This window comes from Bubalus bubalis, chromosome 10, assembly GCF_019923935.1.
Source record: "Bubalus bubalis isolate 160015118507 breed Murrah chromosome 10, NDDB_SH_1, whole genome shotgun sequence".
Classification (NCBI taxonomy): domain Eukaryota; kingdom Metazoa; phylum Chordata; class Mammalia; order Artiodactyla; family Bovidae; genus Bubalus; species Bubalus bubalis.
This window is the reverse complement of record NC_059166.1, coordinates 54748825-54776320: the sequence shown is the minus strand read 5'-3', so window position 1 is coordinate 54776320 and position 27496 is coordinate 54748825. Positions and strand designations below refer to the sequence as shown.

The 27496-nt window shown below is 45.2% G+C and overlaps 1 protein-coding gene and 1 long non-coding RNA gene across 2 annotated transcripts in view; one reads left to right on the top strand and one right to left on the bottom strand.

The window, feature by feature from the left end:
- Positions 1 to 2613: 2613 nt before the first annotated feature.
- Positions 2614 to 6771, bottom strand: LOC123327708. Its single transcript, XR_006542387.1, has 2 exons — positions 3876 to 6771; positions 2614 to 3421 (listed from the first exon to the last, which is right to left on the bottom strand). It is a non-coding gene; the product is annotated as an uncharacterized LOC123327708 (long non-coding RNA).
- Positions 6772 to 26497: 19726 nt separating this feature from the next.
- Positions 26498 to 27496, top strand: part of SIM1 (SIM bHLH transcription factor 1) — a 72505-nt gene continuing 71506 nt past the window's right edge. Inside the window, exon 1 of the mRNA XM_025294637.2 lies at positions 26498 to 26912. Within this exon, the coding sequence (XP_025150422.2) occupies positions 26738 to 26912 (175 nt within the window). The 5' untranslated portion in view covers positions 26498 to 26737. The remainder of the gene's footprint in view (positions 26913 to 27496) is intronic.

Genomic DNA, 27496 nt, shown 5'->3' with positions numbered 1-27496 from the left:
AAGATTATCATAGGTTATGGAAGACAGAGAAGTAGCAAAAATTAAAAATAAGAATGGGATAATAATTTGTCTTACCCAGTCCTTATGGCAGGTGATCTAAAGTCTTCATAAACATGGGAACCTGAAAGCAGAGATCTTAAACACTCCAGTACGTTTTAAAGGTGAACAGAAAAGGATTTCTCTTTTTCCTCTTGCATCTTAAAAGGAATTGTGCAAATTTAAACAATCTTCCTTTGGTTGAAAGTGACTTATGAATTTGATTATATAAGTACTCAAGTTTACAATAATGATTGGAAATCAGTCTGACTTTTAGCAAATCCCCGAAATGGCATCTGAATGAGTGTTATTGTCTTCAGAGTCATTAGCTCAGAAGACTCTGCTTATTTCAACAATGAAGTTATCTCCCACAAGTGTTTGAAACTTCCTTTCCAAAATCAATTCAGAACCCAAGGTATATTTCTTAGTAGTGGCAAACGTTTGTTCTCTAAGAGAAAATTTGACTTTTGGAAATGACCAAAAATGAACATTATCAGTCTTGGTAAAAACAGCTTTGGTCAAAAACAAAATGAGACTATGATTCCAGAGACACGGATTTTGAAACTAGTTCCCAAAGAGAAGTCTGAAAAAGTGTTTTCTACAACAGCAGCCTGTTGGAGTAAGGGCTTGCCCTGCCAAGCTGGATGTTCACTCAGCTGTATGAAAAGTCATTTTCTAGTTTTCTTGAGCCTAAATCTCAGTATTGAGTTTTTTCCTAGTCGCTTTTCACAAAGTTTTAATTAGCCACTTACAACTTGATGATACTACTACTCCTTTCACCTGGGATCAGTGATTTTTTTTTGAAAACTTTCTGTTGTAGAAAATCAGAGCCCACAGAACTAATTAGCTGGTGGAGGAGCCACTGTAGATCTGCCCAATAGATTTATTCTTTAGTTTACAGCATTTTCTGGCATTCATAAGCTGTTAAGATTAGAGTTACGTTATAGCTTTACCATGTTTCTGATGCCAATAACCTGTGGAGGTTAGCTGGGCCTCCTCTCCTCTCTAATTTAGAAGCTCATTAGGAGACGTTTATTTACTTCAAAAGTGCATGACTATCAAGGTTATCAAGTGCTAATCCCTGCCATCTCATCACAAAGACAAAATTTTTCTACACCCACAATGTTTATAAGTGCCTTTTGCTCGGTTCCTGTGGCAACTTCTCCATATTCTGGCACAAGATCCAGGGTAGTACCTACGGGAAGAAAAAGGATAAAGTTATTTCTAAATGATGCTCTCCCTGCGCCCACTTGAGGCATCTGTGTGCTTCCTTGTGGTCCAAGTCTGCCTCTTTTATCCAGCCGAAAATAAAGCACACGAGCATCTTCCCTTTTCCAGTGAACGCCGAGGCTCGGCCACAGAGGGTGAGATGGAATCCTGGTGTTTGGGAACACAGTGGAGTCACCCGGGCTACCAGGGGTGCCTGTTCTGCAGAGGTCAGCTGTCACAAGCCCATCTGAAATTGGCATCAGGCTAAAATAGGGTGTGTGTCCCCCTGGGCCATATCAGAGGAGAGTGCTCAGAGGAGGAGACTCAGGCGTCTTAGAAAACTCCGGGTCAAGCGACACAGGGACCTGCTTGCAAAGAGCCTTTCAGATGGCGGCTCCTAAAGACAGTTGTTTTGCCTACTGACCCAACCTGATATTTTGGGGTTGAGGTGTCCAAGTTTTTCCTCCCCTGGACAAAAGGATAAAGGACTTCATGCTGGTCTACTTTTAATGTGAGTGTTTATCTTTGTCACTGATGTTTACCTGGAGATTTTTATAATATTAATATAACTTAATGTCATATATGTAAGCTGATGTATATACTTTTCTTTATATAATCAAATCTTTGTGACTCTAGATTAGAGAAAGGTGCCATATTTATCCCTTTTAACTGTGTGTTAGTTGCTCACTTGTGTCTGACTCTTTTGTGATCCCTGGACCCTAGCCTGCCAGGCTCCTTTGTCCATTGGATTCTCCAGACAAGAATACTAGAGTGGATAGCCATTCCTTCTCCAGGGGATCTTCTGACCTAGGGATTGAACCAGTGTCTCCTGCATTGGAGACTGTCGTCTTCACTGCAGCTGGATTCTTTACCATCTGAGCCACCAGGGAAGCCCCAATGATTGTTTGTAATTCCTAAACACCCAGGATGGCTTCCCAAAATGGAATGTGAAGCTAGGTGATTCTTCTAAGTTGGCATCAGGTGAATTATTTGCTCAAGAAAACAAAGAACGTGAAGTTAGATTTCGAATTGAATCCCTAAGTTTGTAATAAGGTTTCTATAGGATACATTCTACTGACAAATTTGCAGCTACTTTGGAACACACAGAATCTGCTTTGGAAAATGGGTTTTTGCCTGGAGTCAATGTATTCCTGTAGGATCACATGGCCTGTCTCTGGTGGCTGGCTGCCTAAGAAGTAAAGAGGAGAAAGAACCAAAGAAAATTATGGATAAACTAGAAGGATTATACACTATGGTGCTTCCCTCCTCCATCCCCCTTGTTGCTTTATTTCTCAATCCTCACTTCAGAAGCTGGTAGTAACTTAAATATATGTTGTTTGTACAGATAACTCATAATTTGTCACAGTATTGTCAGCACGGAGGAAATTTTATTGAGAGAAATCTGCTTGCAAAATATCTCTCCTCCCACACATCAAAATACCCCTGTTTTTGACACATGTAAATGTGGTTTTAATAAGGGAATAAAATACAGACTCAGGTACTCCCTCTCCTTTGTTTCTTCAGCCTTTCTCTCTCTCTCTCTCTTCACTTTTTATTTTTGAATTTACTAGCTTGTTGAGGAAAAGAAGGGGTGGGTAGGTACTATGTGGAGACAGTCATGATGAAAATCTCTAGCCCTTGAGGGACACAGGTCAAATTTCTCTGTGCGCTGGCAAAGAAACCCATAGTCACTGCCAAAACCACAGAGTAAAGTCTTCACAAAATCCCCTCAGACGGCGATGTTTTCAGAGTTAAGCCTTTTCATTTATATTTGGACAACCACCTGTTGACTTCTACTGGCGCTTGTCAAGGGCGGATGGATAGCGGGAACCTGCAGCAGAATTAGCCCATTCAGAGGGCTTGATGCTCCTCTTTGAAGACGTTGCCATTGTTTTCAGTGGAGCCTAGTCAAGGCTCATAAGATCAAAACATGAAAAACAAAAAAGGAAAGAGTTTACTTGGGGCAGGGTCTCGCTCTCCTCTTGTGATTATCACAGCTTCCACAGGCCATCCTTTTAAATCCAGGAATCGATCAGGGCAGTCTTTACGATGCCTTTCCCAGTCCTGAAATGCGGTGGGTGAGAGCCAGGGAAAGACAAGGGAGAAAGTCCAGGACAGCAGGGCCTGCTCCATGGCTGCTGCTCTGCCTGAACATTTTCCAGGGCCAATTCTGCTCCTACCATGAAGAAAGAGGGGAGGATGAAGGCAAAGGAAAGCCAGCGGAAGTGAACAGAATGCAAAATGTGCTTCATTTAAACCCAATCTCAGATTTGTGATGGGAGAGTCGACCACCATAGGATGGTATCTTTGGCGAGGTGCAGACAGTTCTAGGCACTGACAATGAGATGCCCAGTCCTCCAGCCTGCCTTGATCAGGCTCTTCCCAAGTATTTTGTGAGCATTTGCTATACCCTAGGCCTTATGGCAACTCAACCATGAACCCAACATGGATCCTGCTGAAATGAAAACATATGTTGTCAATTACCCTTACCAATCCCCAAAGGAGACAAGAAGACAAAACTCAAAACCATAGGCTTGTTTTTACTGAATGAAATATTCCAAAGTCCCTTTTTGGAGACAATTTCGTGGCTAGTTCAGTAGCATGAGCAATGGATGGTGGCCTTTACTTACCAGCATGATATATGTACACTGCAGATCCAGAATTAGGCAAAGAATCCAGAGTCACAGAGGCAGCTCTGCTGAGAGAACCAGCCTTGCCCTCTTCCCACGAGTGCTGTGACATCTTGACAAAAGTGCAGGTTTAGCTCACCAGCTTCCTCCTGTGGCTCCCCTTTCCCTCCCACAAGCCACTCACTTCAGAACTACTTCTCTCCTGACCTGCCATGGACATGGGCCCTTCACTCTCATCCACACCGACAGCAGCCAGCACCTCAGGCACCTAAAGGGGCTTCCTTAGAGCAGCAGAGGGTCCACAGGCTCTGGGCTGGGCATTGGGGAAGCAAGGCCCAAATTCAACACTTTGTTCTAAATTGGGTTGTCTGTGACGGGGTATGGGAGCCTGGAGAGTCTGCATTTGATTTTGCTGAGAGAGACACAAAGGCTTCTGTGTGTTGTTGTTTTACTTGCTAAGTCATATCTAATTTTTTGCAACCCCCATAGACTGTAGGCCATCAGACTCCTCTGTTTATGGAATTCTCCAGGCAAGAATACTGGAGTAAGTTGCCATTTCCTTCTCCAGGGGATCTTCCCAACCCAGGAATCAAACTGGCATCTCCTGCATTACCAGGCAAATTCTTTACCACTGGCCCACCTGGGAAAAGGCGTCTACACTCCTAATTAAATCCAGCATCAACTGTAACGCCACCTGAGGCAAGGCTCGAGCGGGCAAAACAGGATTAGGGCTTCTGTGACGCTGGGGTTGCTTATAAGATGCTCAGTTCTCAAGATTTATCTTCCAATTCCCTGAACATGCATCTAAAAGTAGCATTTGGTTTTCTAATCAATGAAACACATGTCAATGAACACACATGTCATCGCCACAGCATAGCCAGGGGAAGAGGTAGGCACTCCGCAGAGCAAAAGAGAGGGTTTTCTCAACTGCCTTCCTCCCCACCCTTGCGTCACTGCCTCTTCGATCCCAGGCCCTCATCTACCCTTTTCTCCAGATGGATCCCATCTCTCTATCATCTTGAGGGCCACTGTTCTTCCCAAAAGGCCACGAGCACCTTGTCCTGGCAGGTATTTCTAATAGAAACGGGCAGGCACACACAGAGTTGAAGTGAGAAGAGTTTGATGAAAGGACTGTGAAGAGCGGAGCAGGGTTTGGGATGCCATCAAAAGGATGACGGAGCACCTAGAAACTAGCAAGAGTAAGAAGCCCTCACCACCTCCAGGTCTAAGAGGGCAAGAGATGAGAGAGCTGCAGCTATACAAGAGGGCTATCCACCAGGGCTGGAGCCTAGGGGAGCATGACCACCACCATGGCCACGGCAGGAAGAGCATAAAATACTAAACCATCCAGCCTTTCCCCTCTCCTATTCTCCAAAGGCTGCCCACTGGTTGAACTCAATCAGAAGCTGAAGGGAGCCCAGCTTCCCTCTGGGATCCTCTGAGGGGAGATTCAGTGGTGTGCTGGGGAGCAGAGAGCAGAGTCAAAGGCACAGAGAATGGATCTGTAGCAGAGAGTGCTGTGCTGTGCTTAGTCATTCTGTCGTGTCTGACTCTTTGCGATCCCATGGACTGTAGCCCACCAGGGTCTTCCATGGGGACTCTCCAGGCTAGAATATTGGAGTGGGTTGCCATTTCCTCCTCCAGGGGAATCTTTCCAACCCAGGGATTGAACCCAAGCCTCCCATTTTGCAGGGAGATTCTTTATCATCTGAGCCACCAGGGAAACCCAGAAAGGGGTGATAGAAAATAACCAACACACAGCTACAAGGAGATTGTTCAGAAGCCTTCAATCTAATGGACACTGAGTGACTCTCAAAGATGTACATTGCCTTAATATTACTTCTGATTGCACACCAGACCCCTGAGCAAGGTTGTGCTACATACATTATCTCATTACCCATTTAACAGATGGTGAAAGTGAGATTCCATTAGCTTAAGTGTCTTGGGCAAGGCTTACAGCTAATGGTGGTGGAGTCAGGATCTGAACTTTAGTCTCTCTGACCGTGGAGCCTGTGTGCTTTACCCAAGGAAGATGCACCTACGACAGGACTCAGGAACTGGTGGGGTTCCGGGAAGGGAGGAAAAGGGGAGATCTGACGACATCTTATAGGGGTTGACCTTGTGATTGTCAAGCCTTGAGCTGGGGCCTTGAACTGAATGGGACAGGCAAGTCCTTAAAGTAAGGAACTGTTGGGTGTATGTGTCAACACTCAATGTAGATGCAGATCTGGAAAGCATCTGGAGGTCTCAAAGCCAGGAAGAAAGATTGATAGCCATGGGATGGGTGATGGCCGACACCTTGGGGTAAAGAACACGTGGGGAGCTTGCAGGGCAGAGATGAGAAAAGGACCCAGCTAGGGTCCTCCAAGCCCCCTGCATTGAGCAGTTCCTCCAGACTTGAAGAGAATCTTGTATTGCCTAGCAAGGCCCTCCTCTCCTGGGCTCCACATATGTCAACTTTCCAGAGACTAACCCTTGTCTCTGTCCAGCCTGCCTCCACTTTCCGAACCCTGCCTCCTTTCCCATGCTGTATGCCTTGCCTTGCCGGCATCCTGCTCCCGCTTCACAATGTTTTGGCCTAGCCGATGGCTCCCTTTCTTGACCCTTAGTGGTTCCCACGGATCTCAACCATGAAGCACATGCTGTCTTATAAGGTCTGGGTCTTTTGTCTCCACCCCATCTGGAGAATTAGGTGCTCCATGAGTATTGGATGTAGATGGATACAAAAATAATAGATTCAGGTGGTCTGGTGCCTTCCTACTAGGATTTCCCTCCAGTGGCTAAAACTCTGTGCTCCCAATGCAGGGGGCCTAGATTTGATTCCTGGCCAGGGAACCATATCCAGCATGGCACAACTAAAGTTCACATGCTGCAACTAAAGATTCCTCATGCTGCAAAAACATATAGCAATGCATGCCAATAATATAAAAAACAGAAACCATTGATTCAATCACTTGCTCATTCTGGAGACAGCCAAGGCCAAATTTCTTGTTTGATTCACACTATCCCAACAGTTTAGACTAATTTGTTATTCCTAAAACAGCTCCAAAAAAGTAGTGGCAGCATCATTGGAATATATGGATAGAATTTCAAAGGGACTATGCAAAAAGGACAGCACTTATTTGGAAATATATTACAGTGGCTAAACTCTCAGTAGGCTCATGAATCAGATCATCCAAGTTCATATTCTGCTCCTACTGCTCACTTCCTTGAAATCTGGGCAAGTGGTAATGTGTGCTTAGTCACTTAGTCGTGTCAGACTCTTTACAACCCCATGGACTGTCGTCTACAGGCTCCTCTGTCCATAGAATTCTTCAGGTAAGAATACTGAAGTGGGTTGCCATGCCCTCCTCCAGAGGATCTTCCCAACTCAGGATTGAACCCAGATCTCCCACAATGCAGGTGGATTCTTTACCACCTAAGCCACCATGGAAACCCAAGTTGTAATAGAGGTACTTATAAATAATACCTTTCATAAGATGGGCTTTCCTGATGGCTTAGACAGTAAAGTGTCTTCTGGCAATGCAGGAGACCCAGGTTTGATTCCTGGGTCAGGAAGACATAATGGAGAAGGGAATAGCAACCCACTCCAGTATTCTTGCCTGGAGAATCCCATGGACAGTGGAGCCTAGAAGGCTGCAGTCCATAGGGTAGCAAAGAGTTGGACACAACTGAGCAACTAAAATTTTCACTTTCGTAGGTTTGTCAAGCAGATCAGATAAGATAGTGCTTAGCCCAGGGCATGACAGGTAGTAAGGCCTTAATAAATGTTAGCGATCACTGTTATGATTACTTTTAGCCCATAGAGTCTAGTTCATTAAAGCCAGAAGGGACAGCACAGAAATTTTATCCCCATCACTTCATTCACAGATGTGGAAATAGATGCTCAGGCCATGGTCAGGCAGAGCTCAGTTGTCATAAAATGAGGCCCATGGTCTTTCCTCACTGCCCAACATTATTCAAGGAAAGGAATGATGCTTCATATCTGTACAAGTCTGCTTTCACTTACATTACAAGCAGTGGGACAGGGTGATCTAGATCTGTTTTTTGTATTTAATGTTCTAAAGATTGCTGGTGATCCTTATGGGAACACTGAAAGCAAACTTGGAGAACACAGTTGGAGAAGAAGTCATGGGGATTTTTTGTGTGTGACAGGTTTCTGTTTTGTTTTGTTTTAGATCAATATCTCAGACACAGGCAAACACTTGTAATGAAAAAGTTCCCCTATAGGTGGCAAACTTACACTGCTGGCATTCTGTCCTTGAGTGCCCTTGAAACAAACGTCACCAGGGATGGAGGTGAAAGTGAAATTTAAAGAAAGAAAATAAGAAAGCAAAATGGATCCAGAGATAACATTCTCACACAAATGCACGATGAACAAACACCCACATAACTTCACAAAATACTTAGTCTGATTTGTCTGCAAAAACAGGGAAGAATTGCACCAAATGCATTTATTTGAAATAGCTGGAAATAGCTTTCCAGCTATTTCAAATAAATGTGCTACAACACAGCACCCCCTGGCTTGCAGTGAAAAAGACACACTTCACCACCTTGAGAGCCCTGACAGTGCAGGGCCTTCCACAACAAAGCCCTTCCAGCAATAGTTCTCATCTGGCGCGGCCTTGTTCCCGATTTGACAGACGAGGAAACAGAAGCTCATACACACACAGAGCAGTAGCAGTGACGACTGGAGCCCAAACCTTTGGATTGCAAGTCTGATCTCTGTCTGCCGCTGTATGCTGCCCGCAATACAAGGCACAAAGTGACGAGATGATCCAGGACTGGGGATCGGGCTAATTCATCTGGGTTTTATCATTCACAAAGGAGCCCCAGCTGGTTCTTCCAGAGCTTTTCTGAATAGTGTCCTCAGCTGCCCCAGCTAACCCAGACTTGCTCCCTAACCAAGGTTGGGGGTGGCTGTTTCCTAAAGTATAGGTCTGGACCGCCTGGGAACTCTAAGGAAGGTAATGAAGAATCTAATTTATCAGTAAGGAAAAAAGGTCTTTCCGCACTACTGAAAAATCTTTGGATATAATTCAATCTTTTAAAATATCTTTAATTAGAACCACGTTAAATGACTTTAGACACAGAAAGAGAGTAAACCCACTCCCTGCTCCTTTCAAGAGTTTCCTATGTATTACTCCAGACCTATGACTATGTATTTACAGAGATGTGGATACATAAGTGTGCAGACAGAGGTTTTTTTACCCACTTCATATATCATTCTGCCACTTGCTTTTTCCATTTAACAATATACCTTAGAGGATTTCCTGTGGATATATGTCACTGGGTTTACTGTGGCATGGCGATTTATAGTTTGGAGGTACCATAGTCTATAAAACATTCCCCTACTGGTGGATATTTAGGTTATTTCTGCTTTTCACTATTGCAAACATTCTGTAGTGAAATCCTTTTACACATAACTGCACATGTGGAAGTAGCCCCCAAGGATAAATTCCTAAAAAATGAAAAACCATTGGAACAAAGCATATATACATTTTTATAAATCTTGTTAGATCATCCCCCAAGAAGGCTGCATTCACTTTCGATTGACTCATTCCAGATTTTTTGTTTTCTTTCTTATTAACTTTCTATTCTCATCCTAGTCTCTGCATCACTTTTATCCTACATTCTAACTTTAACCTTAGAGTCTTCTTTCTCCCTCCTTCTCCCACATCCAATCATCAGAAAGCCCTGTTGGATACACCTTCAAATATGTCCAAAATCCCAGCCCCTCTCATCATCTCCACTGCCAGCACCTGGTGGAAGCCAGCATCATCTCTGTCCTGGATGCCTGTGTGGTCTCTTACACATCTCTCTGCTTCTGCTCTTGCCTCCTTCAAACTATTATCAGCACAGCAGCCAGAGCGACTCTGCTAACACCAGGTCAGCTGGTGGCAGCCCTCTGCTTGAAGGGTCTGCACTTCGTTCAGTGATGGCATCCACACCTCTCCCCCACCCCAGTGACCTGCCCCTCTCAACACTTCTCTATTCTCTCTTCCTTGCTCCATTCTGCTCCAGACACTCACCTTACTGCTATTCCGCTAGCATTCCCCTCCCTCCAGATACCCTTAAGTCCTTCACCCCCTTCAAGTCTTACTTCACCCTGCAAATACCCTCTCTGGCTCCCCGTCTTCTTTGTTCCTATTGCTTTTCCCTGAGCACTTACAACCCTCTTACCTGCTATGTAATTTTTCATCATGTTCACTGTCTATGTCTCTGTCATGACTGGAACTGCCACACTGGTGGGGATCTTTGCTGTACTTTTTTTCACTGAAAAATCCTGAGTACACAGAGCAGTACCTGCTACACAATAAATACTTAACAAATACCTATGCAATCGGAATTGCCATTCATTTCCCTGTTGTGGTTATGAAACAGATTCCCAGAGGAGTGATTTTGACACTGAAGCATTCCCTAGTGGATGATTTTGTCCTATGGATTTAAAAATAAGTTTCAAAAAGAAAAAGAAATATTGGACATCATCAAAATATAAAATGTTAGCTATGTGAAAGATCATAAAAAGGGGATAAAAAGACAATTTAGGGAGAAAATATTTGCAAATCACATATTCAACAAAGGGTTTATTTACCCAGAATGCATCAGTCAGTCAGTCAGTTCAGTTGCTCAGTCATGTCCCACTCTTTGTGACCCCATGGGATGCAGGACGTCAGACCTCCCTGTCCATCACCAACTCCACGAGTTTACTCAGATTCATGTCCATTACTTGGTGAAACCATCCAACCATGTCATCCTCTGTTGTCCCTTTCTCCTCCCACCTCCAATCTTTTCCAGCCTCAGGGTCTTTTCAAATGAGTCAGCTTTTTGCATCAGGTGGCCAAAGTATTGGAGTTTCAGCTTCAACATCAGTCCTTCCAATGAATATTGAGGACTGATTTCCTTTAGGATGGACTGGTTGGATCTCCTTGTAGTCCAAGGGACTCTCAAGAGTCTTCTCCAACACTGCAGTTCAAAAGCATCAATTCTTCGGTACTCAGCTTTCTTTGTAGTCCAACTCTCACATCCATACATGACTACTGGAAAAACCATAGCTCCGACCAGACTGACCTTTGCTGGCAAAGAAATGTCTCTGCTTTTTAATATGCTGCCTAGGTTGGTCATAACTTTCCTTCTAAAGAGTAAGCATCTTTTAATTTCATGGCTGCAGTCACCATTTCCAGTGACTTTGGAGCCCCCCAAAAATGAAGTCGGCCACTATTTCTACTGATTCCCCTTTTATTTGCCATGAAATGATGGGACCAGATGCCATAATCTTAGTTTTCTGAATGTTGAGCTTTAAGCTAACTTTTTCACTCTCCTCTTTCACTTTCATCAAGAGGGTCTTCAGTTCTTCTTCACTTTCTGTCATAGGGTGGTGTCATCTGCATATCTGAGGTTATTGATATTTCTCCTGGCAATCTTGATTCCAGCTTGTGCTTCATCCAGCCCAGCATTTCTCATGATGTACTCTGCATATAAATTAAATGAGCAGGGTGACAATATACAGCCTTGGCATACTCCTTTTCCTTTTTGGGACCAGTGCATTGTTCCATGTCTAGTTCTAACTGTTGCTTCCTGACCTGCATACAGATTTCTCAAGAGGTAGGTCAGGTGGTCTGGTATTCCCATCTCTTGAAGAATTTTCCACAGTTTATTGTGATCCACACAGTCAAAGGCTTTGGTATAGTCAATAAAGTAGAAATAGATGTTTTTCTGGAATTCTCTTGCTTTTTTGATGATCCAGCATATGTTGGCAATTTGATCTCTGGTTCCTCTGCCTTTTCTAAACTAGCTTGAACATCTGGAAGTTCATGGTTCACGTATTGCTGAAGCCTGGCTTAGAGAATTTTGAGGATTACTTTACTAGCGTGTGAGATGAGTGCAATTGTGTGGTAGTTTGAGCATTCTTTGGCATTGCCTTTCTTTGGGATTGGAATGAAAACTGACCTTTTCCAGTCCTGTGGCCACTGCTGAGTTTTCCAAATTTGCTGGCATATTGAGTGCAGCACTTTCACAGCATCATCTTTCAGGATTTGGAATAGTTCTACTGGAATTCCATCACCTCCACTAGTTTCACTCACAGTGATGCTTCCTAAGGCCCACTTGACTTCACATTCCAGAATGTCTAGCTCTAGGTGAGTGATCACACCATCGTGATTATCTGGGTCATGAAGATCTCTTCTGTACAGTTCTTCTGTGTATTCTTGCCACCTCTTCTTAATATCTTCTGCTTCTGTTAGGTCCATACCATTTCTGTCCTTTATCGAGCCCATCTTTGCATGAAATGTTCCCTTGGTATCTCTAATTTTCTTGAAGAGATCTCTAGTCTTTCCCATTCTATTATTTTCCTCTATTTCTTTGCATTGATCACTGAGGAAGGCTTTCTTATCTCTCCTTGCTATTCTTTGGAACTCTGCAGTCAAATAGGTATATCTTGCCTTTTCTCCTTTGCTTTTCACTTCTCTTTTTTCACAGCTATTTATAAGGCCTCCTCAGACAGCCATTTTCCTTTTTTGCATTTCTTTTTCTTGGGGATGGTCTTGATCCCTGTCTCCTGTACAATGTCATGAACCTCTGTCCATAGTTAATCGGGCACTCTGTCTATCAGATCTAGTCCCTTGAATCTATTTGTCACTTCTACTGTATAATCATAAGGGATTTGATTTAGGTCATACCTGAATGGTCTAGTGGTTTTCCCTACTTTCTTCAATTTCAGTCTGAATTTGGCAATAAGGAGTTCATGATCTGAGACACAGTCAGCTCCTGGTCTTGTTTTTACTGACTGTATAGAGCTTCTCCATCTTTGGCTATAAAGTATATAATCAATCTGATTTCAGTGCTGACCATCTGGTGATGTCCATGTGTAGAGTCTTCTCTTGAGTTGTTGGAAGAGCGTGTTTGCTATGACCAGTGTGTTCTCTTGGCAAAACTCTATTAGCCTTTGCCCTGCTTCTTTCTGTACTCCAAGGCCAAATTTGCCTCTTACTCCAGGTGTTTCTTGACTTCCTACTTTTGCATTCCAGTCCCCTATAATGAAAAGGACATCTTTTTTGGGTGCTAGTTCTAAAAGGTCTTGTAGGTCTTCATGCTGCTGCTGTTAAGTCGCTTCAGTCGTGTCCAACTCTGTGTGACCCCACAGATGGCAGCCCACCAGGCTCCGCCGTCCCTGGGATTCTCCAGGCAAGAACACTGGAGTGGGTTGCCATTTCCTTCTCCAATGCATGAAAGTGAAAAGTGAAATTGAAGTCACTCAGTAAGTGTCCGACTCTTCGTGACCCCATGGACTACAGCCTACCAGGCTCCTCCATCCATGGGATTTTCCAGGCAAGAGTACTGGAGTGGGTTGCCATTGCCTTCTCCGGTAGGTCTTCATAGAACTGTTCAAATGCATAAAAACTCTCAAAACTCACAGTAAAACACCATAGAATCCAAGTAGAAAATGCACAAAGGACATCAACAGACATTTCATCAGAAGGGAGACAGAGATGGCAAACAAGCACATAATAAAATGTTCAACATCATTAACCATTAGGGAGATGCAAATTAACAGCATAATGGTATCAGACCTGCCAAATAAACAATAATGATAATACCAAATGCTGACGAAGATACGGAGAAACCAGATCACTTATACATTGTTGATGGGAATATTAAATGGTACGCTCACTCTGGAAAATAGTTTGGCAGTTTCTTTTAAAACTTAAAAATGGACTTCCCATACAATCCCGAAGTTGTATTCATGGGCATCTATCCCAGAGAAATGAAAACATATGTTTACATAAAAATTTATATCCAAATGTTCACAATGGTTTTTTTATACATAATATCCAAAAACTGGAAACCACCAGAATGCCCTTCAATGGGTGAATGGTTAAACAGACTATGGAAGCTTCATCAGATCAGATCAGATCAGTCGCTCAGTTGTGTCCGACTCTTTGTGACCCCATGAATCGCAGCACGCCAGGCCTCCCTGTCCATCACCAACTCCTGGAGTTCACTCAGACTCACGTCCATCGAGTTAGTGATGCCATCCAGCCATCTCATCCTCTGTCGTCCCCTTCTCCTCCTGCCCCCAATCCCTCCCAGCATCAGAGTCTTTTCCAATGAGTCAACTCTTCACATGAGGTGGCCAAAGTACTGGAGTTTCAGCTTTAGCATCATTCCTTCCAAAGAAATCCCAGGGCTGATCTTCAGAATGGACTGGTTGGATCTCCTTGCAGTCCAAGGGACTCTCAAGAGTCTTCTCCAACACCACAGTTCAAAAGCATCAATTCTTCGGCACTCAGCCTTCTTCCCAGTCCAACTCTCACATCCATACATGACCACAGGAAAAACCATAGCCTTGACTAGACGAACCTTTGTTGGCAAAGTAATGTTTCTGCTTTTGAATATGCTATCTAGTTTGGTCATAACTTTCCTTCCAAGGAGTAAGCGTCTTTTAATTTCATGGCTGCAGTCACCATCTGTAGTGATTTTGGAGCCCAGAAAAATAAAGTCTGACACTGTTTCCCCATCTATTTCTCATGAAGTGGTGGGACCGGATGCCATGATCTTCATTTTCTGAATGTTGAGCTTTAAGCCAACTTTTTCACTCTCCACTTTCACTTTCATCAAGAGGCTTTTGAGTTCCTCTTCACTTTCTGCCATAAGGGTGGTGTCATCTGCATATCTGAGGTTATTGATATTTCATAGCATGGAATATTATTCAGCAGTAAAAAGGAATAAACTGTTGCTACATGTAACCACTTGGATCAATCTCAAGGGAGTTAATGCTGAGTAAAAGCACCAATCTCAAAGTTTCCATATTACAGTGTTCCATTTATATAACATTCTTGAAATAAAAATTAGAAATATAAAACAGATTGTTCATTGCTAGGATTTAAGAAATAGAGCGGGGGAAGGGACAAGTGTGGCTGTAAAGGGCAGTGTGAAAGAGACTTGTAGTGATGTTACACACACACACACACACACACACACACACACACGAGTGCATTCATAACTGGAGAAACTCAAATAAGCTCTGTTAACACTGAGGCAGGCAGGGTGAGAGTGAGGGATGCTTGGCATTCCCCCATACATTTCTATGAAACATAGTATAAATCTATAATTAGTTCAAAATGAACAGTTAAGAAAATTTTCAAAAAGCGATCCAGGCCAGCTAGTAAGTTCCTCCTTTTTCAGATGCTTCTAGATCTAGAGATGCTTCTGCTTCCTTGATTTCGTGGGGATGTTTGCCCCTTGGATTATTCTCTGTATTTTCAATGAATATTATCCCCTTTTACTTGATCGTGTTCTAAAAGTTCCAAGCACTTTTCAAAAGAAAATATTGAAACACTTACTTGGGTGAATATTATTCCCATGGGGTTCTGAGGAAGTTACTTACTCAGCTTGCCCTTGGAAACTTGGAGAGCTGTCATCTGTCCCCTTCCTCATAGCAATGCTGAGGATTACAAACTCACAGAAGTTCCAATGAAGTCCTGAAATCATCGAGGGAGTGAGAATCCCCTCCATGGAGCGTCTTGCTCATTTTCCTCACTGCTCAAGGGCTCCCACCAAAGTGTCTCCTTTGTCAAGTGTCAGCTCATTCTAGAATGATGTGAAGAGTCTTTATGAGTTTACAGTATTGCCAACTGTTGGATAACTGGTGGTTAATAACATTATTAAATATTTTGGGTCTACAGTAGATTTATACCCTTCCTCAAATTTCAAATTAGTCAACGCAAGTGTGATTTTCTGAAAGTTACCTAAAATGCATAAACTTACTGCTCAGTGGATTTTTTAAAAATAAATATATTCCACTATTTTAAGGCATTTCCCCCTAAATTTGACCAACAGATTTAAAAATTATCTCATGCATGTTGATGTCAACACTTTTTCCAAACACTCTTCCCTCAGCTCTTCCCACCTGCACATGTTTCTCTGCTTCTCTTCATCACAGTAACCTTTCTTTTTCACTCCCGTACTTCTCCAGAACATGACCTTAGTAAACAAATTTGCTGCATCACTTCTAATACTCTCCTAGAGTAAATCATTATTTGCTGGTTGCTCTGACTAACTGGGAACTGGAGTTAACCACTGAAACCCCTGCATGATGATTTCCAAAGGGTCATAAACATTCCTCGACATGTGTCACACAGCCTAGATTCAACAAGTGGGGCAGTGTTAGCCCAACAAGAGCTACTCCACAGAGTGCCTTTGTGCAACTTAGGAAAAGGTATCTTCCCTGGGTAGGACATGGGACTGAGTCATAGCTGAATTTCAATCTTGACCTGCCCAGGTGGAGCACAAGCCCCCCAACTGGACCCAGAAGCTCTCCACCAAGTTCAGGAACACAAGCTTGGCTCCTTTTGACCTTTACACCGATTCGATCATTGACTTGCATTGTTTCTAAGAGCAATCACTTGACCCTTTTTTGACACAATTTTTTCCTGGGTCACAGGAAAAAATACAAAATACTTAGACACAAGGTATTACAAACTCATCCTGTTACAAGTTTCTTTTCTTGTCGCTGCAGCAGTGGTGCCAATACTCACTGGGAGATCAGCAGATCACTGAGCCCGAGACAAGCTCAAACCATTTTGGTTTCCTTTAACGAGGAAGAGGGAACTCTGGCTGGCTATTTTTGTCCTTGTTCAGCTTTCCTCTGTGGTCAGTCCAACAGTCATGACATGCTGTCCGGGCTTTGAGACACACATTCTCTTCAGTTGAATAACATTTGACTCGCTGTCAATTTGCTGTGGAACACACCTCCCAGATTTTCTATACTATGTGATACCAGCTCTGAACATTTCTCATTCAGTATTCATCTCTGTCAGCTAGTCTGAAAATTGGAACCAGAAACACTTGACAAATCAATGGCCACATTATGGTTACAGGTGGTGACATATTGCTGCTGCTGCTGCTTATTCATGAAACTGGAGGGTAAGACTCCATTTCTGAGATGTAAAGTAGGGAAAACCCCACATAAAGCACCAGCGTTGGACAGAATATCACACAGACAATTTCCAACTGAAATGCCAGTTATTAGAAGTCATGTGGAGTCAGGAGTTGCCATGGAATCCATTTGTTTCTAAACCAGCTCCTCCTGAAGGAATAGTTTTTCATTATCATGTCTTTCTCATAGGGAAGAGGGACAGAGAGAGACAGACAGACACACAGACAAATAGATGGGGCTGTTATTTGATATAAAACTATATTATAATTCTTATACACTCAAGTCCTAATATTAATCAGATATTTAAAACCTAAGGAGGGTTTTCATATCAGCTTTCACATACATTTATATTGCTGTCTGGTTTGGAGTAAAACAGCCACATTGTCATCACGTGACTTCTGATTATTCAAGGAGAATATACGGTGGCTTATCATATGACATTTATCTTCACAAACAACTTATTAGATCTCTGAGAATAAAAATAAATATCAAAGCAGATCTAAGCCACAGTAGGCTGCACACTTGCAGCACCCTTGTTTTTTCCTCTGCTTTCTCCCATGTATCATTTGTATTTAGATTCTTAACTAGATCATTATAAGTTTTTCCTGCGAAATTACTGCCAGGATCAGTCTGTCCCCTTGTTCCTTCAAGTTATGGGCTTAAATCATACAACACAATTGGCTCGCATATGTTAATGTTTGAGTTGTTTTTGTGGTAAAGTCTCCTTGTGTTTGCAGGTAAAATACAAAAACAGTTGGTTCAAATATCAACCTCGGACAAGTGAATTTCAAAACATACAGCATCCATAAATTAACCACTATTTTAACATATGTACAATATAATTGAAGATAATTAGGAGATCAATTGGATGAAGACACATTCAAATTATAATTGTATATTTATCTTATGTGTTTTACACTAAAGAATATTAAATATTTTATATGAGGGGTGAGGGAAATGTCAGTAGATGACTCCAGACCTTTGAACTTGTATTTCTGACTGTTTCCATTTCCCAGAGGTCTGGGGAGCTCTCCTCCCTGAGAGGTTTAAGTAATCCTCACCTCCCTTAAAAGTCAGGTCCCAGCTTTTCCTCCAGCCCAGGAACCTTAACCTTGTCCAGAGCCAAGATGGCCCCACCCTCAAATGTTTCTGGAAAGACCATTCAAGAGGAGAGAAATCTGAAAAGCCCTTAGGCATATGAAAAGATATTCATCTTCCATAATAAAAGAAAGACAAAAGTAGACTGATTTTTTTTTTTCACCTACCAGATTGGCTAAAAAAAAAAAAAAAAAAAGCTATAATGTTCTTCATTGCAAAACTGTGGGGAAACAGCTACCCTCTACCCTCGTGCACTGATGGTGGGGGCATCAATGGGCACAACTTCTGTGGAAGGCGATGTGGTAGTATCTATTAGGAGTACAAATACACGTCCCCTTGGACTAGCAATTCCACTGTGGGGAGTCTGTCCTGTGGTTACACTGGTACACAGGTATCTGACTGCTTGTGATAGTAATGATGAGGAACAACCTAAATGCCCTTGGTGGATGCCAGGTTAAATAGATTATACTGACATATTCATAAGATAGAATGTTGTAGAGATTTTAGAAAAGACAAGATGAAGAAGTTGTCATGGAAAGTGAACAAATCAAGGTGCAGGACAGTGTAAGGTATCAACCTTAATGTTTGCTTGAATATGTGTAAAGCAACTTGATAAAGATAGTAAGAAATCAGGTATTGTTGTATAGCAGCAGACACCAACTGGCAACCAAGTTTGTTGGTTTGCATCTGCTTGGTTTGCATACCATTTTAAAACTGGATTTCACTTAATAATCTGATATCCAGGTAAGGAAAAAAAAGTGAAGCAGGCCAGGTGTTAAGAAATGGTGCTGATAACCTAATCTGTTTGGATTTTTCCAGCCAGTTTTAGGGTCATACCTCAAACATAACTGAAGCAGGGTGGAGGGCCTCTGCAGTGTGAGCCCTGAGGAGCCAATCCATTTTGTACCAGAAGCCGGGCTGTGACTCATGGATAAATATGACGTTCCCAAACCTCTCTCCAAGTTGCCTAAAGAGACTTAGGAACAGAACCTGTGACAAGACACACCTATCAGCCCCATCCTCCCAGCTGTGCCCAGGGCAGCATTTGTCACAACAGGCACAGGACAGGGCCTAAAGCCCCTGGCAGTTTTAGAAGCCCATAATATGTTTTAATTTTAAGCTCTTGTACAATCAGAAGAAAAAATATTTAAGAATAATGAATATAAGATTATGAATTCAGCCAAACTTGCATTAATCTTTGCACCAACTCAATTGTAAAATATAAACTTTAGTATTTTTAACAGAGGAAGGGACCCATAAAAACCTAAGTGCCCAAGGACTTACAAAGTCATACTGTCCCAATGCGATGCTGAACGTGACGCTGCACAGGACAGAGCATGCCAGGGCTGCTTCTCCAAGGGACAGTCCCCCTGCACCAAAACCACACACATCTTGGGTCCTTTATGCTTTAGAACTCTGCAAAATCAGGGAATGATTTCAAGGCCAAAAGGAGGACCAATAGGTTATCTGCCACTTTTCCAACGTGTCCTACCCTAGGTGGACTGGCTCAAACCCTGTGGACTTCTCCAGTGAGAGCACTGGAACTCCGGCACCTTCTGGGAGTACTCTGAAAACTTCCCTGTTCTTTGGAGGCCAAATACCCCACTGAAGGCTGGCCTGGCTGGGTTTCCCTGGCCTCCTTTCTGTCATCCTGAGGCCACTATCCTCTTTCTTAAGAAGGTAGGAATGACCCATCGTCACAGCCTCAAGCCTCACCCCTGGACCTCAACTAGACAATCAGATTCTTTTATGCCATATGCTCAGGCTCCTATAATAGGACTCTCACTTTAAATCTTTTCCCTCCAGACTGTCTTCTCCAAAGACAAGCTGAGAAAAGGCAGACTAAAGCAATGGTTCTCAAACTGTGGTTCCCTGATTGGCAGCATGAGCATCATCTGGGAACATGTTAGAAAGGTGACTTTACTGGGTCTCATCCCAGATCTGCTGAATCGTAAACTCTGGGAGCAAGGACGAGCCATCAGAGTTTTTCCAGGCCTCCCGAGGCAATCCCCATTTAGGCTCAAGTTCCAAAACCACCAGCCAGGAGCAAGGATGCCCAGCTTTTCAAGGGCAGGTTCCCAAGGGCACAGAGGTGATGAGTCTGGCTAGAGTGAAACTCCAACATGCCCCAGATGCCAGAGGCACTTGGTTCCCGTCCCAAAACACAGAGGTACTTCGCTGGGATCCTGCGGTGATGCCCCCGGCGAGGGGGTGGCGGGGCGGGGGTGGGGGGCGGCGGCATCTCTGCCAAACTACAGTCTGCCGGCGCCCCCAGCCGGGTTAAGCCGCAGAGCAGAGTCGGGGGCGGAGCAGAGAAGGTTGCGACCGCAGTCACCGAGCGATGGGAGGAGACGCCCGCGCCCCTCTCTCGGAGCTCGTCCTCACCCCTGCTTCTGCGGCTCGTGGAGTTTCCTAGTGCTTGGACCACCCCCGCCCCTCCCATACTTTATAAATGCGGACTCCAGAGTGCAACCGGGATTTCCGATCCTAAATCAGAATGGGGCCCGAAGGTCCATACTTAAAAGCTAAACTCGGCACAAAACTCCACCCTCAGGGACCCCCGGGCTCAACCAGGTCTGGAAGCCCCGTCATCTGTTTAAGGATTAGAAGCATCCGCCTCGGGAGAATGCCTTACCTACTCCGCCTAGAGTGCGGGGCTAGGGGATCCTTTTCAGGCGCTCACCGCACAGTCCCTGGGCCACATCGATCCCAGGAGCTAGACTCAAAAGTTGCGGCTCGGGGAAGGATTAACTCTCCTCTCAACGCAGGAGAGTGAAGCACAAGCCCTCTGGATCCTCACAATTCTGACGCCCCTCACCCGTTTCGAAGTCACAGACTCCTCTCGGCCCCCTTTCGGCCACCTGGCTTCCCCTCACACCCCGCACCCCACCCCTGCGCATCTTAGCCACCCACTTGCGCCCCCAGGCTTGGCGTGCTTTCCAGTAGCGCACCGAGAGCATGATTTAGCCTGAAAACTGGAAACTGGTTTAGGAATCAAAGCGTCTTCCAACCCCAAGTAGCTAACCAACGTCATCTTCAGCTTTTGCACACTTTGATTTGTGTTCCTGGGCTCTGCTTTGCTGAATTACACACACACACACACACACACACACATCTTTAGCTCGATTTCTAGAAAAGAAAATTGTAAAAAGTTCCCGCGCTCTGAGCTGCAGACACCCACCGGCTCCTGTCCTCAGAATGCGCAGCATCAGTTTATCCTTTACTTTTAATGCTCTAGTGGTTCAGCTCTTTAAAAGCGCGCAGTTTAACAGGCACTCTTGTTTTTCAGCGACCAATTCAAGGTTATATTAGACTACAGTTCAAAATCTGGGTGGAAAATATCCAGACTATTTAGAAAAACTATTTTAAAAAATCTTTACTTGCATTTTCACGTTAACACATTTTCCTTCCTTCCTTCTCTCTCTTTCTCCCTCCCCCCCCCCCTTCTTATTTTAGTGTGTAACCACTGAAGCTAATTTTCTGGATATGTTAAGTTAGTCCAGAAAGTTAGTCCATGTTAAGGCCTTAAAGTCCATGTTAAGTTAATTTTCTGGTCAATTCAGGCAGGCGCCTGAGAAGTAGGACCTCAGAAGAGAGCTGTTTTTTGTTCATGAAATAACTTATACTTTCCCAAACATCCTGATCAAACAAGGAATACTTACAATATACTTACAATAATTTGAGAAAGATTAAATACTGCCCTATTTTTTGGAGGTTCCTCCTTGTCTTTGTTTTCTAGCAGACTCACCCCTCCGAGGGGTTAAATTTATCAGGGGCCTTTGTTTATGCGTCAACATCACAACGACTAAATCTGGTAATAAAATGAGGCTACAGTCATTCACGTACATGGAAGAAGAAAAACGTTAGTGTTTCCCTAGACATTAATATTTCCCTAGATAAAGTCTCCTTTCCACTAATAGACAGTGAATATCTGGATATAACATACTGAGATATTTAAGTGACCATCTTCAAATTTTAATCTTGAAAATAAATATCCTTCATCCTGACCTTGACCATTGAGTAAAATCCGTGCCTGAAGTGCTTTATGCGATTGTGTATATGTGATATGATAGAGTGTAAAAGTGCATATGTCAGTCCCTAGCAGTCTTTTTTATTTTTTCTTAAGCGTTATGCGGACGGCGTGGGAGACAGCAGTCTAGTTTTGAAGCAGCAGGGCGCAGGGAGGAGTTTCCAGAGGCATGAGGGAGTCTGTGCCCGAAGCAGGGGTCGAGGCCTCTGTGCTGAAACAGGCTCCTTGGTGTGCACCGGAATTCAGCTGGGCGTTCACTCGTTCGTTTACAACCCAACTCAGCTTCTCTAGATTGCTCTTTGCCTGAGCTGGCGAGAGGTCCTCAGAGGATCCTCTTTTAGCGCGCGGAACTCCGCAGGTTCTCGGCTCGGCCACGGCGGGCACGCCTTTCTCCCTCTACTCCGAACTTGAGCCCTGGACCTCTGCGCATCTTGACATCCAGGCCCATTGAGGATAGGATCCATGCAACCTCGGGTTATCTCGGAAGGGAACCTCGAGTGCGCGATGTTACTATCACTCTAGGCTGTTGGCTTTCCTGGGAAAAGGCGGGGGACAGAGATGGCGAGGGAAGGAGGGAGATGTTTGTTTATAAATCGGTTCTGGTTTCTTCCCGCTTCAGGACCGGGTTCTGGGGTAGCATAGACAGTGCCGGGGCGTCAGATGGCTGCAGATTGAGGCACCCGCGGAAGGAGGCGGCGGCCTAGCCTCTTACGGTTCCCGTTTGGTGTTGGTGGGTCCCGGTGCCCATCTTTTTCCTTTCTGGGGCTTTCCCCCTTAAATCGTCAAAAAAGTGGGTAGGATCAGCCTCTTAGCCTCAAGAAGCTGGTTTAAAATTACCCCTGCTAGAGGTGAGCAGGGATCCTCCGAGCACATGGGAGGCACCCGAGGTCGCGACTCCGGCCCGACAGGCTTGGTGCCCACGGGGCCCCGGGGCGGGGTCGCCGGGCGGGGGAGTGCCAGAGCCGCGTTCCCGCTCCAGCCGGGTTCAAAGATTAGAAAAACAGGTGTTACGTCGCCATGCTAATTCACTCTCTCGGTAAACGCGGCTCAGACAACTGTGTGCGGAGGACTTAGCGAGGGGGCCGTCACCATATGGCCCTGCATTCAGTTTGTTTATTAAAGGACACATTCTCAGTTCATCGACTACTGAGCTTCACTGGGACACTGGAGTGGCCCTCCTGGCCCCCACCTCCGGGACGTCCTCTTTGGTGTGAAGACTTCCATACTCATCTTGATCTGAAGGCAAAACATTCCATTTCTTTGGCGCCAAACACGCCCTGTATGGGAAGTCGGCTCTTTCTGACACCTCGGAGTCCCAGCGGTGGGCAAGGGTTTCGGACCGCTGTAGAGGTCCAACACTTCTGCACATTGTTTGAAGCGGAAATAGGGTTTACGGTAACCGTCGACTTAATTGAAATCCTTTCTAGAACAGTCGGAATAGAAAAATGCTTTTTACCCCTTAAGTATCATTGCTTCATCTGGCCGCTCCATTTCACTCCTAAGATCTGTCCAGGTTGGGGGCTGGGGAAGTGGGGAGAAAGAAGGCTCTCAAGAAAGGTTCTTTCACCCTTTCCAAACACCCTCTTTTTTAATTTTTTTGGCACCAGTCAGCTTGATCTTATCTGATCTTTCCAGAATCTTGTGTATAAGTGAGCCCCAGTACATCTCTCTGTGTATTCCTATTCATAAGAGAGCATTACTTGGTGGTTGAACCGCCCAGAGCCAGGTTTCTAAGTGGCTACAGCCTCTGGGGAAATGACTCCTCCTTCTAGATTAGACTCCATTTGCTGGATTCCAGTTTGGGAACACCTATAACGTCTCTACATTTAGTTCTTTTACAAAAAAGTTCCCCACCCCTCCTGTCCAGAACGTTCACCACTTCCTCCAGCCAGGTGTTTCCCAGATGTGTAAATATCCCCAGGACTCTCCCACTGTGGTTCTTCAAGCTTACTGCCATTGGGCTGCAAGGAGGCGGTGCATGTATATATTTTTGAACAAACACTCTTAAATTTGTTCCAAATAACAGCAGGATGCCACACACACCCCTCTTCAGAGTATATGTTTTCTCCGAGGCAATTAGCGCCACAAACGAGGAGTGCAACATGACGAGTGTTCTCTTTTATCGCTGATGAAACAACTGCCTCCAAGCCGACCTCCGGGAGCCTTTAAGTGGCCACTGCTGCTGCTGCTGCTGCTAAGTCGCTTCAGTCGTGTCCGACTCTGTGCGACCCCAGCCACTAGCAGCACCAAAAGGAAGCAAGGAATCGCTTCTGTAGGGAGTGATTTGCAAGTAGCAATAATTATTTTCCAGGGCGAAGGAACTTTCCCCCGTTGCTGTTTTGTTTTTTAAATCCACAGATGACAGAGAAGGCGATTCAAATTAGAGGTTGTCTTAAAAATAATTTGTCAGCAATAGTACTTACAAGCGTTTGTTTAAGTGGTTCCTGTAAAGGATTGTAAATGCTGTAAATTCATTCATGCAGACTGTATCCTTCCGTTAAGGAATACTGGTGTTGGACTTTGGTTTCCTGAAACAAAACCCAACAACAAAAATCTTCCCCCAGGATTAGGGTAACAGATCGCTGTGAGATATCTCTATGTCAACGACTCTATTTTGGTCTGAAGTGTAACCTCTTTTCCTCTAGTGTCCCCTAACTGCTCCTCATAGGAAAACCCCGAGACTGAGCTTTCTACCGTGAACAAGTCAGCCCCCATATTCGACCCATCTCGAAAAAGACGCTCCTCTTTGGGATTAATTTAAAGATGGGTATATTTATCCTCTCTGGCGATGAATTCAGAGATGCGAACAAGAAAATATAACCCACCAGCCCTAAGCACGCCGTGAGCCCCGCGACTTGCCGGCCGAAGGGAGCAGCCGGCTGGTTGGCCTCTGGGCAAAAGTTTCCCGCAGCCAGAGCGATTCCCGCCTCGCCTGTGGGGAGCCCCAGCCCACGGGCCCGACCTTTGAGGCCCGGAGGCCGCTGCCAGTCGCTTTGGGGCGCCCTCGGCACTGCGGAGCCGGCGCTCAGGGGTGAGTGCACAGCCCCTAGACCCCCGGGAGAGAGGGGAGCGTGGATTCTGCACATCGCCCTCAAGAGCCAGGAGGCCAAAAGCAGCAGCTGCTGAGGGGCAGCGCAGACTCCGTGCCCGGGGCTAGTTGGAGCGTTACGGCCACGCGGCTAGCTAGGCGGCTTGCAGAGAGCCGGGGCGCGCTGCTGGGAGGGGGCGGGGGGCGGGGAGGCTCGGTCGTGCACGCGTCACTCAGGCCTGTTGGCCAATGAGCGCCGCACCCCGAGACGCACCGAGCCAATCAGAAACGAGGAGGTTGTGAGTGGCATTAAGAGAGGGCGGGAGAGAGGCAGCCCGGGAGTGAAGTTGAAGCTAAACCCTGTAAAGCCATAAAGAAGTTACAGGGGGGCGTTTTCGGCTTCCAATTAGCAATAACACTTCCTTCATAACAACTACCGAGGAGGAGGATTCTAAAACCACCTCACCCGTCCCAAAGCCCGAATCCTCCCCACCTTCTCCCTCGCACCCATCCCCCAATTCATGACCGAGAGAAGAAGAGAGAGCCTGGACGAGCTCTGCTCCTCTCTGCTAGTGGGAAGCGGCGAGGCCCGCGGAGTGGCTTAGTTGGACGGTAGGCATGAGTACAATTAAGAGGTGGGCGCCTCCGCATGCTTTGCCGCCGGCAGGGACTGAAGGTAGGTGAAGTGGAATATGGCCTGCGCCCGCCCAGTGGCGCCTGCGGCTCCACGGCGGAGGAGGAGAGGCCGGGCGCCTCCCGCCCTCCGGTGCCTGCGAGGGGCTGTCGCGACTGTGCCACCTGTTAACCTGGCGCTGCCGTGCCCGGCGTGTTGCCGCCCCCGCTGGGCAGGGGAAGCGCTGGGTCTCCTCCTCGGCAGTCCCGAGGGACTCGATGTATAAGTGTCACTTTTTGAGGAATCCCTGAGACTTGAGACCCAAGTTAGAGTCAAGTTCCGGACCTACCAAAGTGGGGGGACCGAGAGGCGCCCGAGCGCTGCGGAGAAATTCTGATTTGCAGAAACCTGCCTTCCTGGGAACGTACGCCTGGCCTGGGGCTCCTAAGGGTCTCCCGAGACCTGTGTTTTGTGGTTTGGGCAACTTCCCAGGGGGCTGGAGAATGTGTCTGACGGGGGTGAGAGAAGGCGAATATTATTTGCAGGGGACTCAGTCTCGCTGCTGATTTTTCCAAATCTTAACCAACCAACCAAAGCACTGAGTCTGGCAAGGAAAAGCGGAGGCGCGCTGAGGCCCTTCCCGGCCATTTCCCCCAGAATTGGGGCGAGCGCGTGGGTGATTGTGGAGCCGCAGATTTCTGACGCTCTGATGCTGTTGTCTTCACAGTGGCCTGAAAGAGTGGTCCGGCAATCGTGTTCTTCCCCGAGGGGCTCGGAGCCGCCTCCAAGGCCTCGGGACTGAGAGAACCCGTCGGGGATTATTATGTCGATCTCCGGAGGACCGGGGTTTGCACCGCGGAACCGAAGAAAAGGCTGGCTCTTCGGGGTTCCCGCCGGCATTTGATATCCAGCTACGCCTAGGATTGTCGAGATCGCTTGCCGTGGATCAGCAATTTTATTCGCATCCCATATTTTTAAAGAAAAAAAAATCCGTTCGCCGTTGTTCTTTCACTACCATCAAAACACTGAAGCAAAAGTCTCGTCAAAGTATGCATTATATTTTTTGCCAAATATGATCTCTAATTGAAAGTTTATTTTTGATTTTGGATGAATCTGTGGAACTTATGTTGTAAGAAGAAAGGGAGAACGAGACACGATGAAAGAGAAGTCCAAAAATGCTGCCCGGACTAGGAGGGAGAAGGAAAACAGTGAATTTTATGAACTGGCTAAATTATTGCCTTTGCCCTCAGCTATCACCTCGCAGCTGGACAAAGCATCCATAATCAGACTCACCACCAGCTATCTCAAAATGAGAGTAGTGTTCCCAGAAGGTAAGTGACTTTGACCAGATGGAATTTCAAAGGTAGAAGGGGTAAGGGATTTGCCAGTGAATGACTACACTACACTACCGGCAGCGAAATACACGCATATGTACCTACACACTCACTGCAAAGGGAAGTTTAGCATGCTGGAATAACTACGGACCTTGCTGGATTTAGAATTTCTCTTGCCTTTCTGTGGCTCTTTCTACTTCCCCATTAATACTTTCTCTTCTGTCCATCAGATGTGTTTGATTGGGAAGCAGCCCAACGGTGCTTTTGTCAACACTTAGATAACTGGGCTCTGTCGAAAGTACTAATAACCCAAACATGTATTTCTTTTTTAATTCCTCTTGTTAGATTTATATCTAGTAGAGAGCAGGAACACCTCTAAATTCTTCTATTTTTGCTATGTCTAGACAGACCCATGTACATGGAGATAATAATTTCTCAATATGTCAGTAATTCAGCAGATGAGGAGCAGGCAAGTTCATGAACAAATATGTTCTGAATTTACCCAGTCTCTCAACTACTTATTGAAAATTTATTCTGAGTTGTTGAGATGGTCACAGATTCTGAGACTAACTCTGATTTGC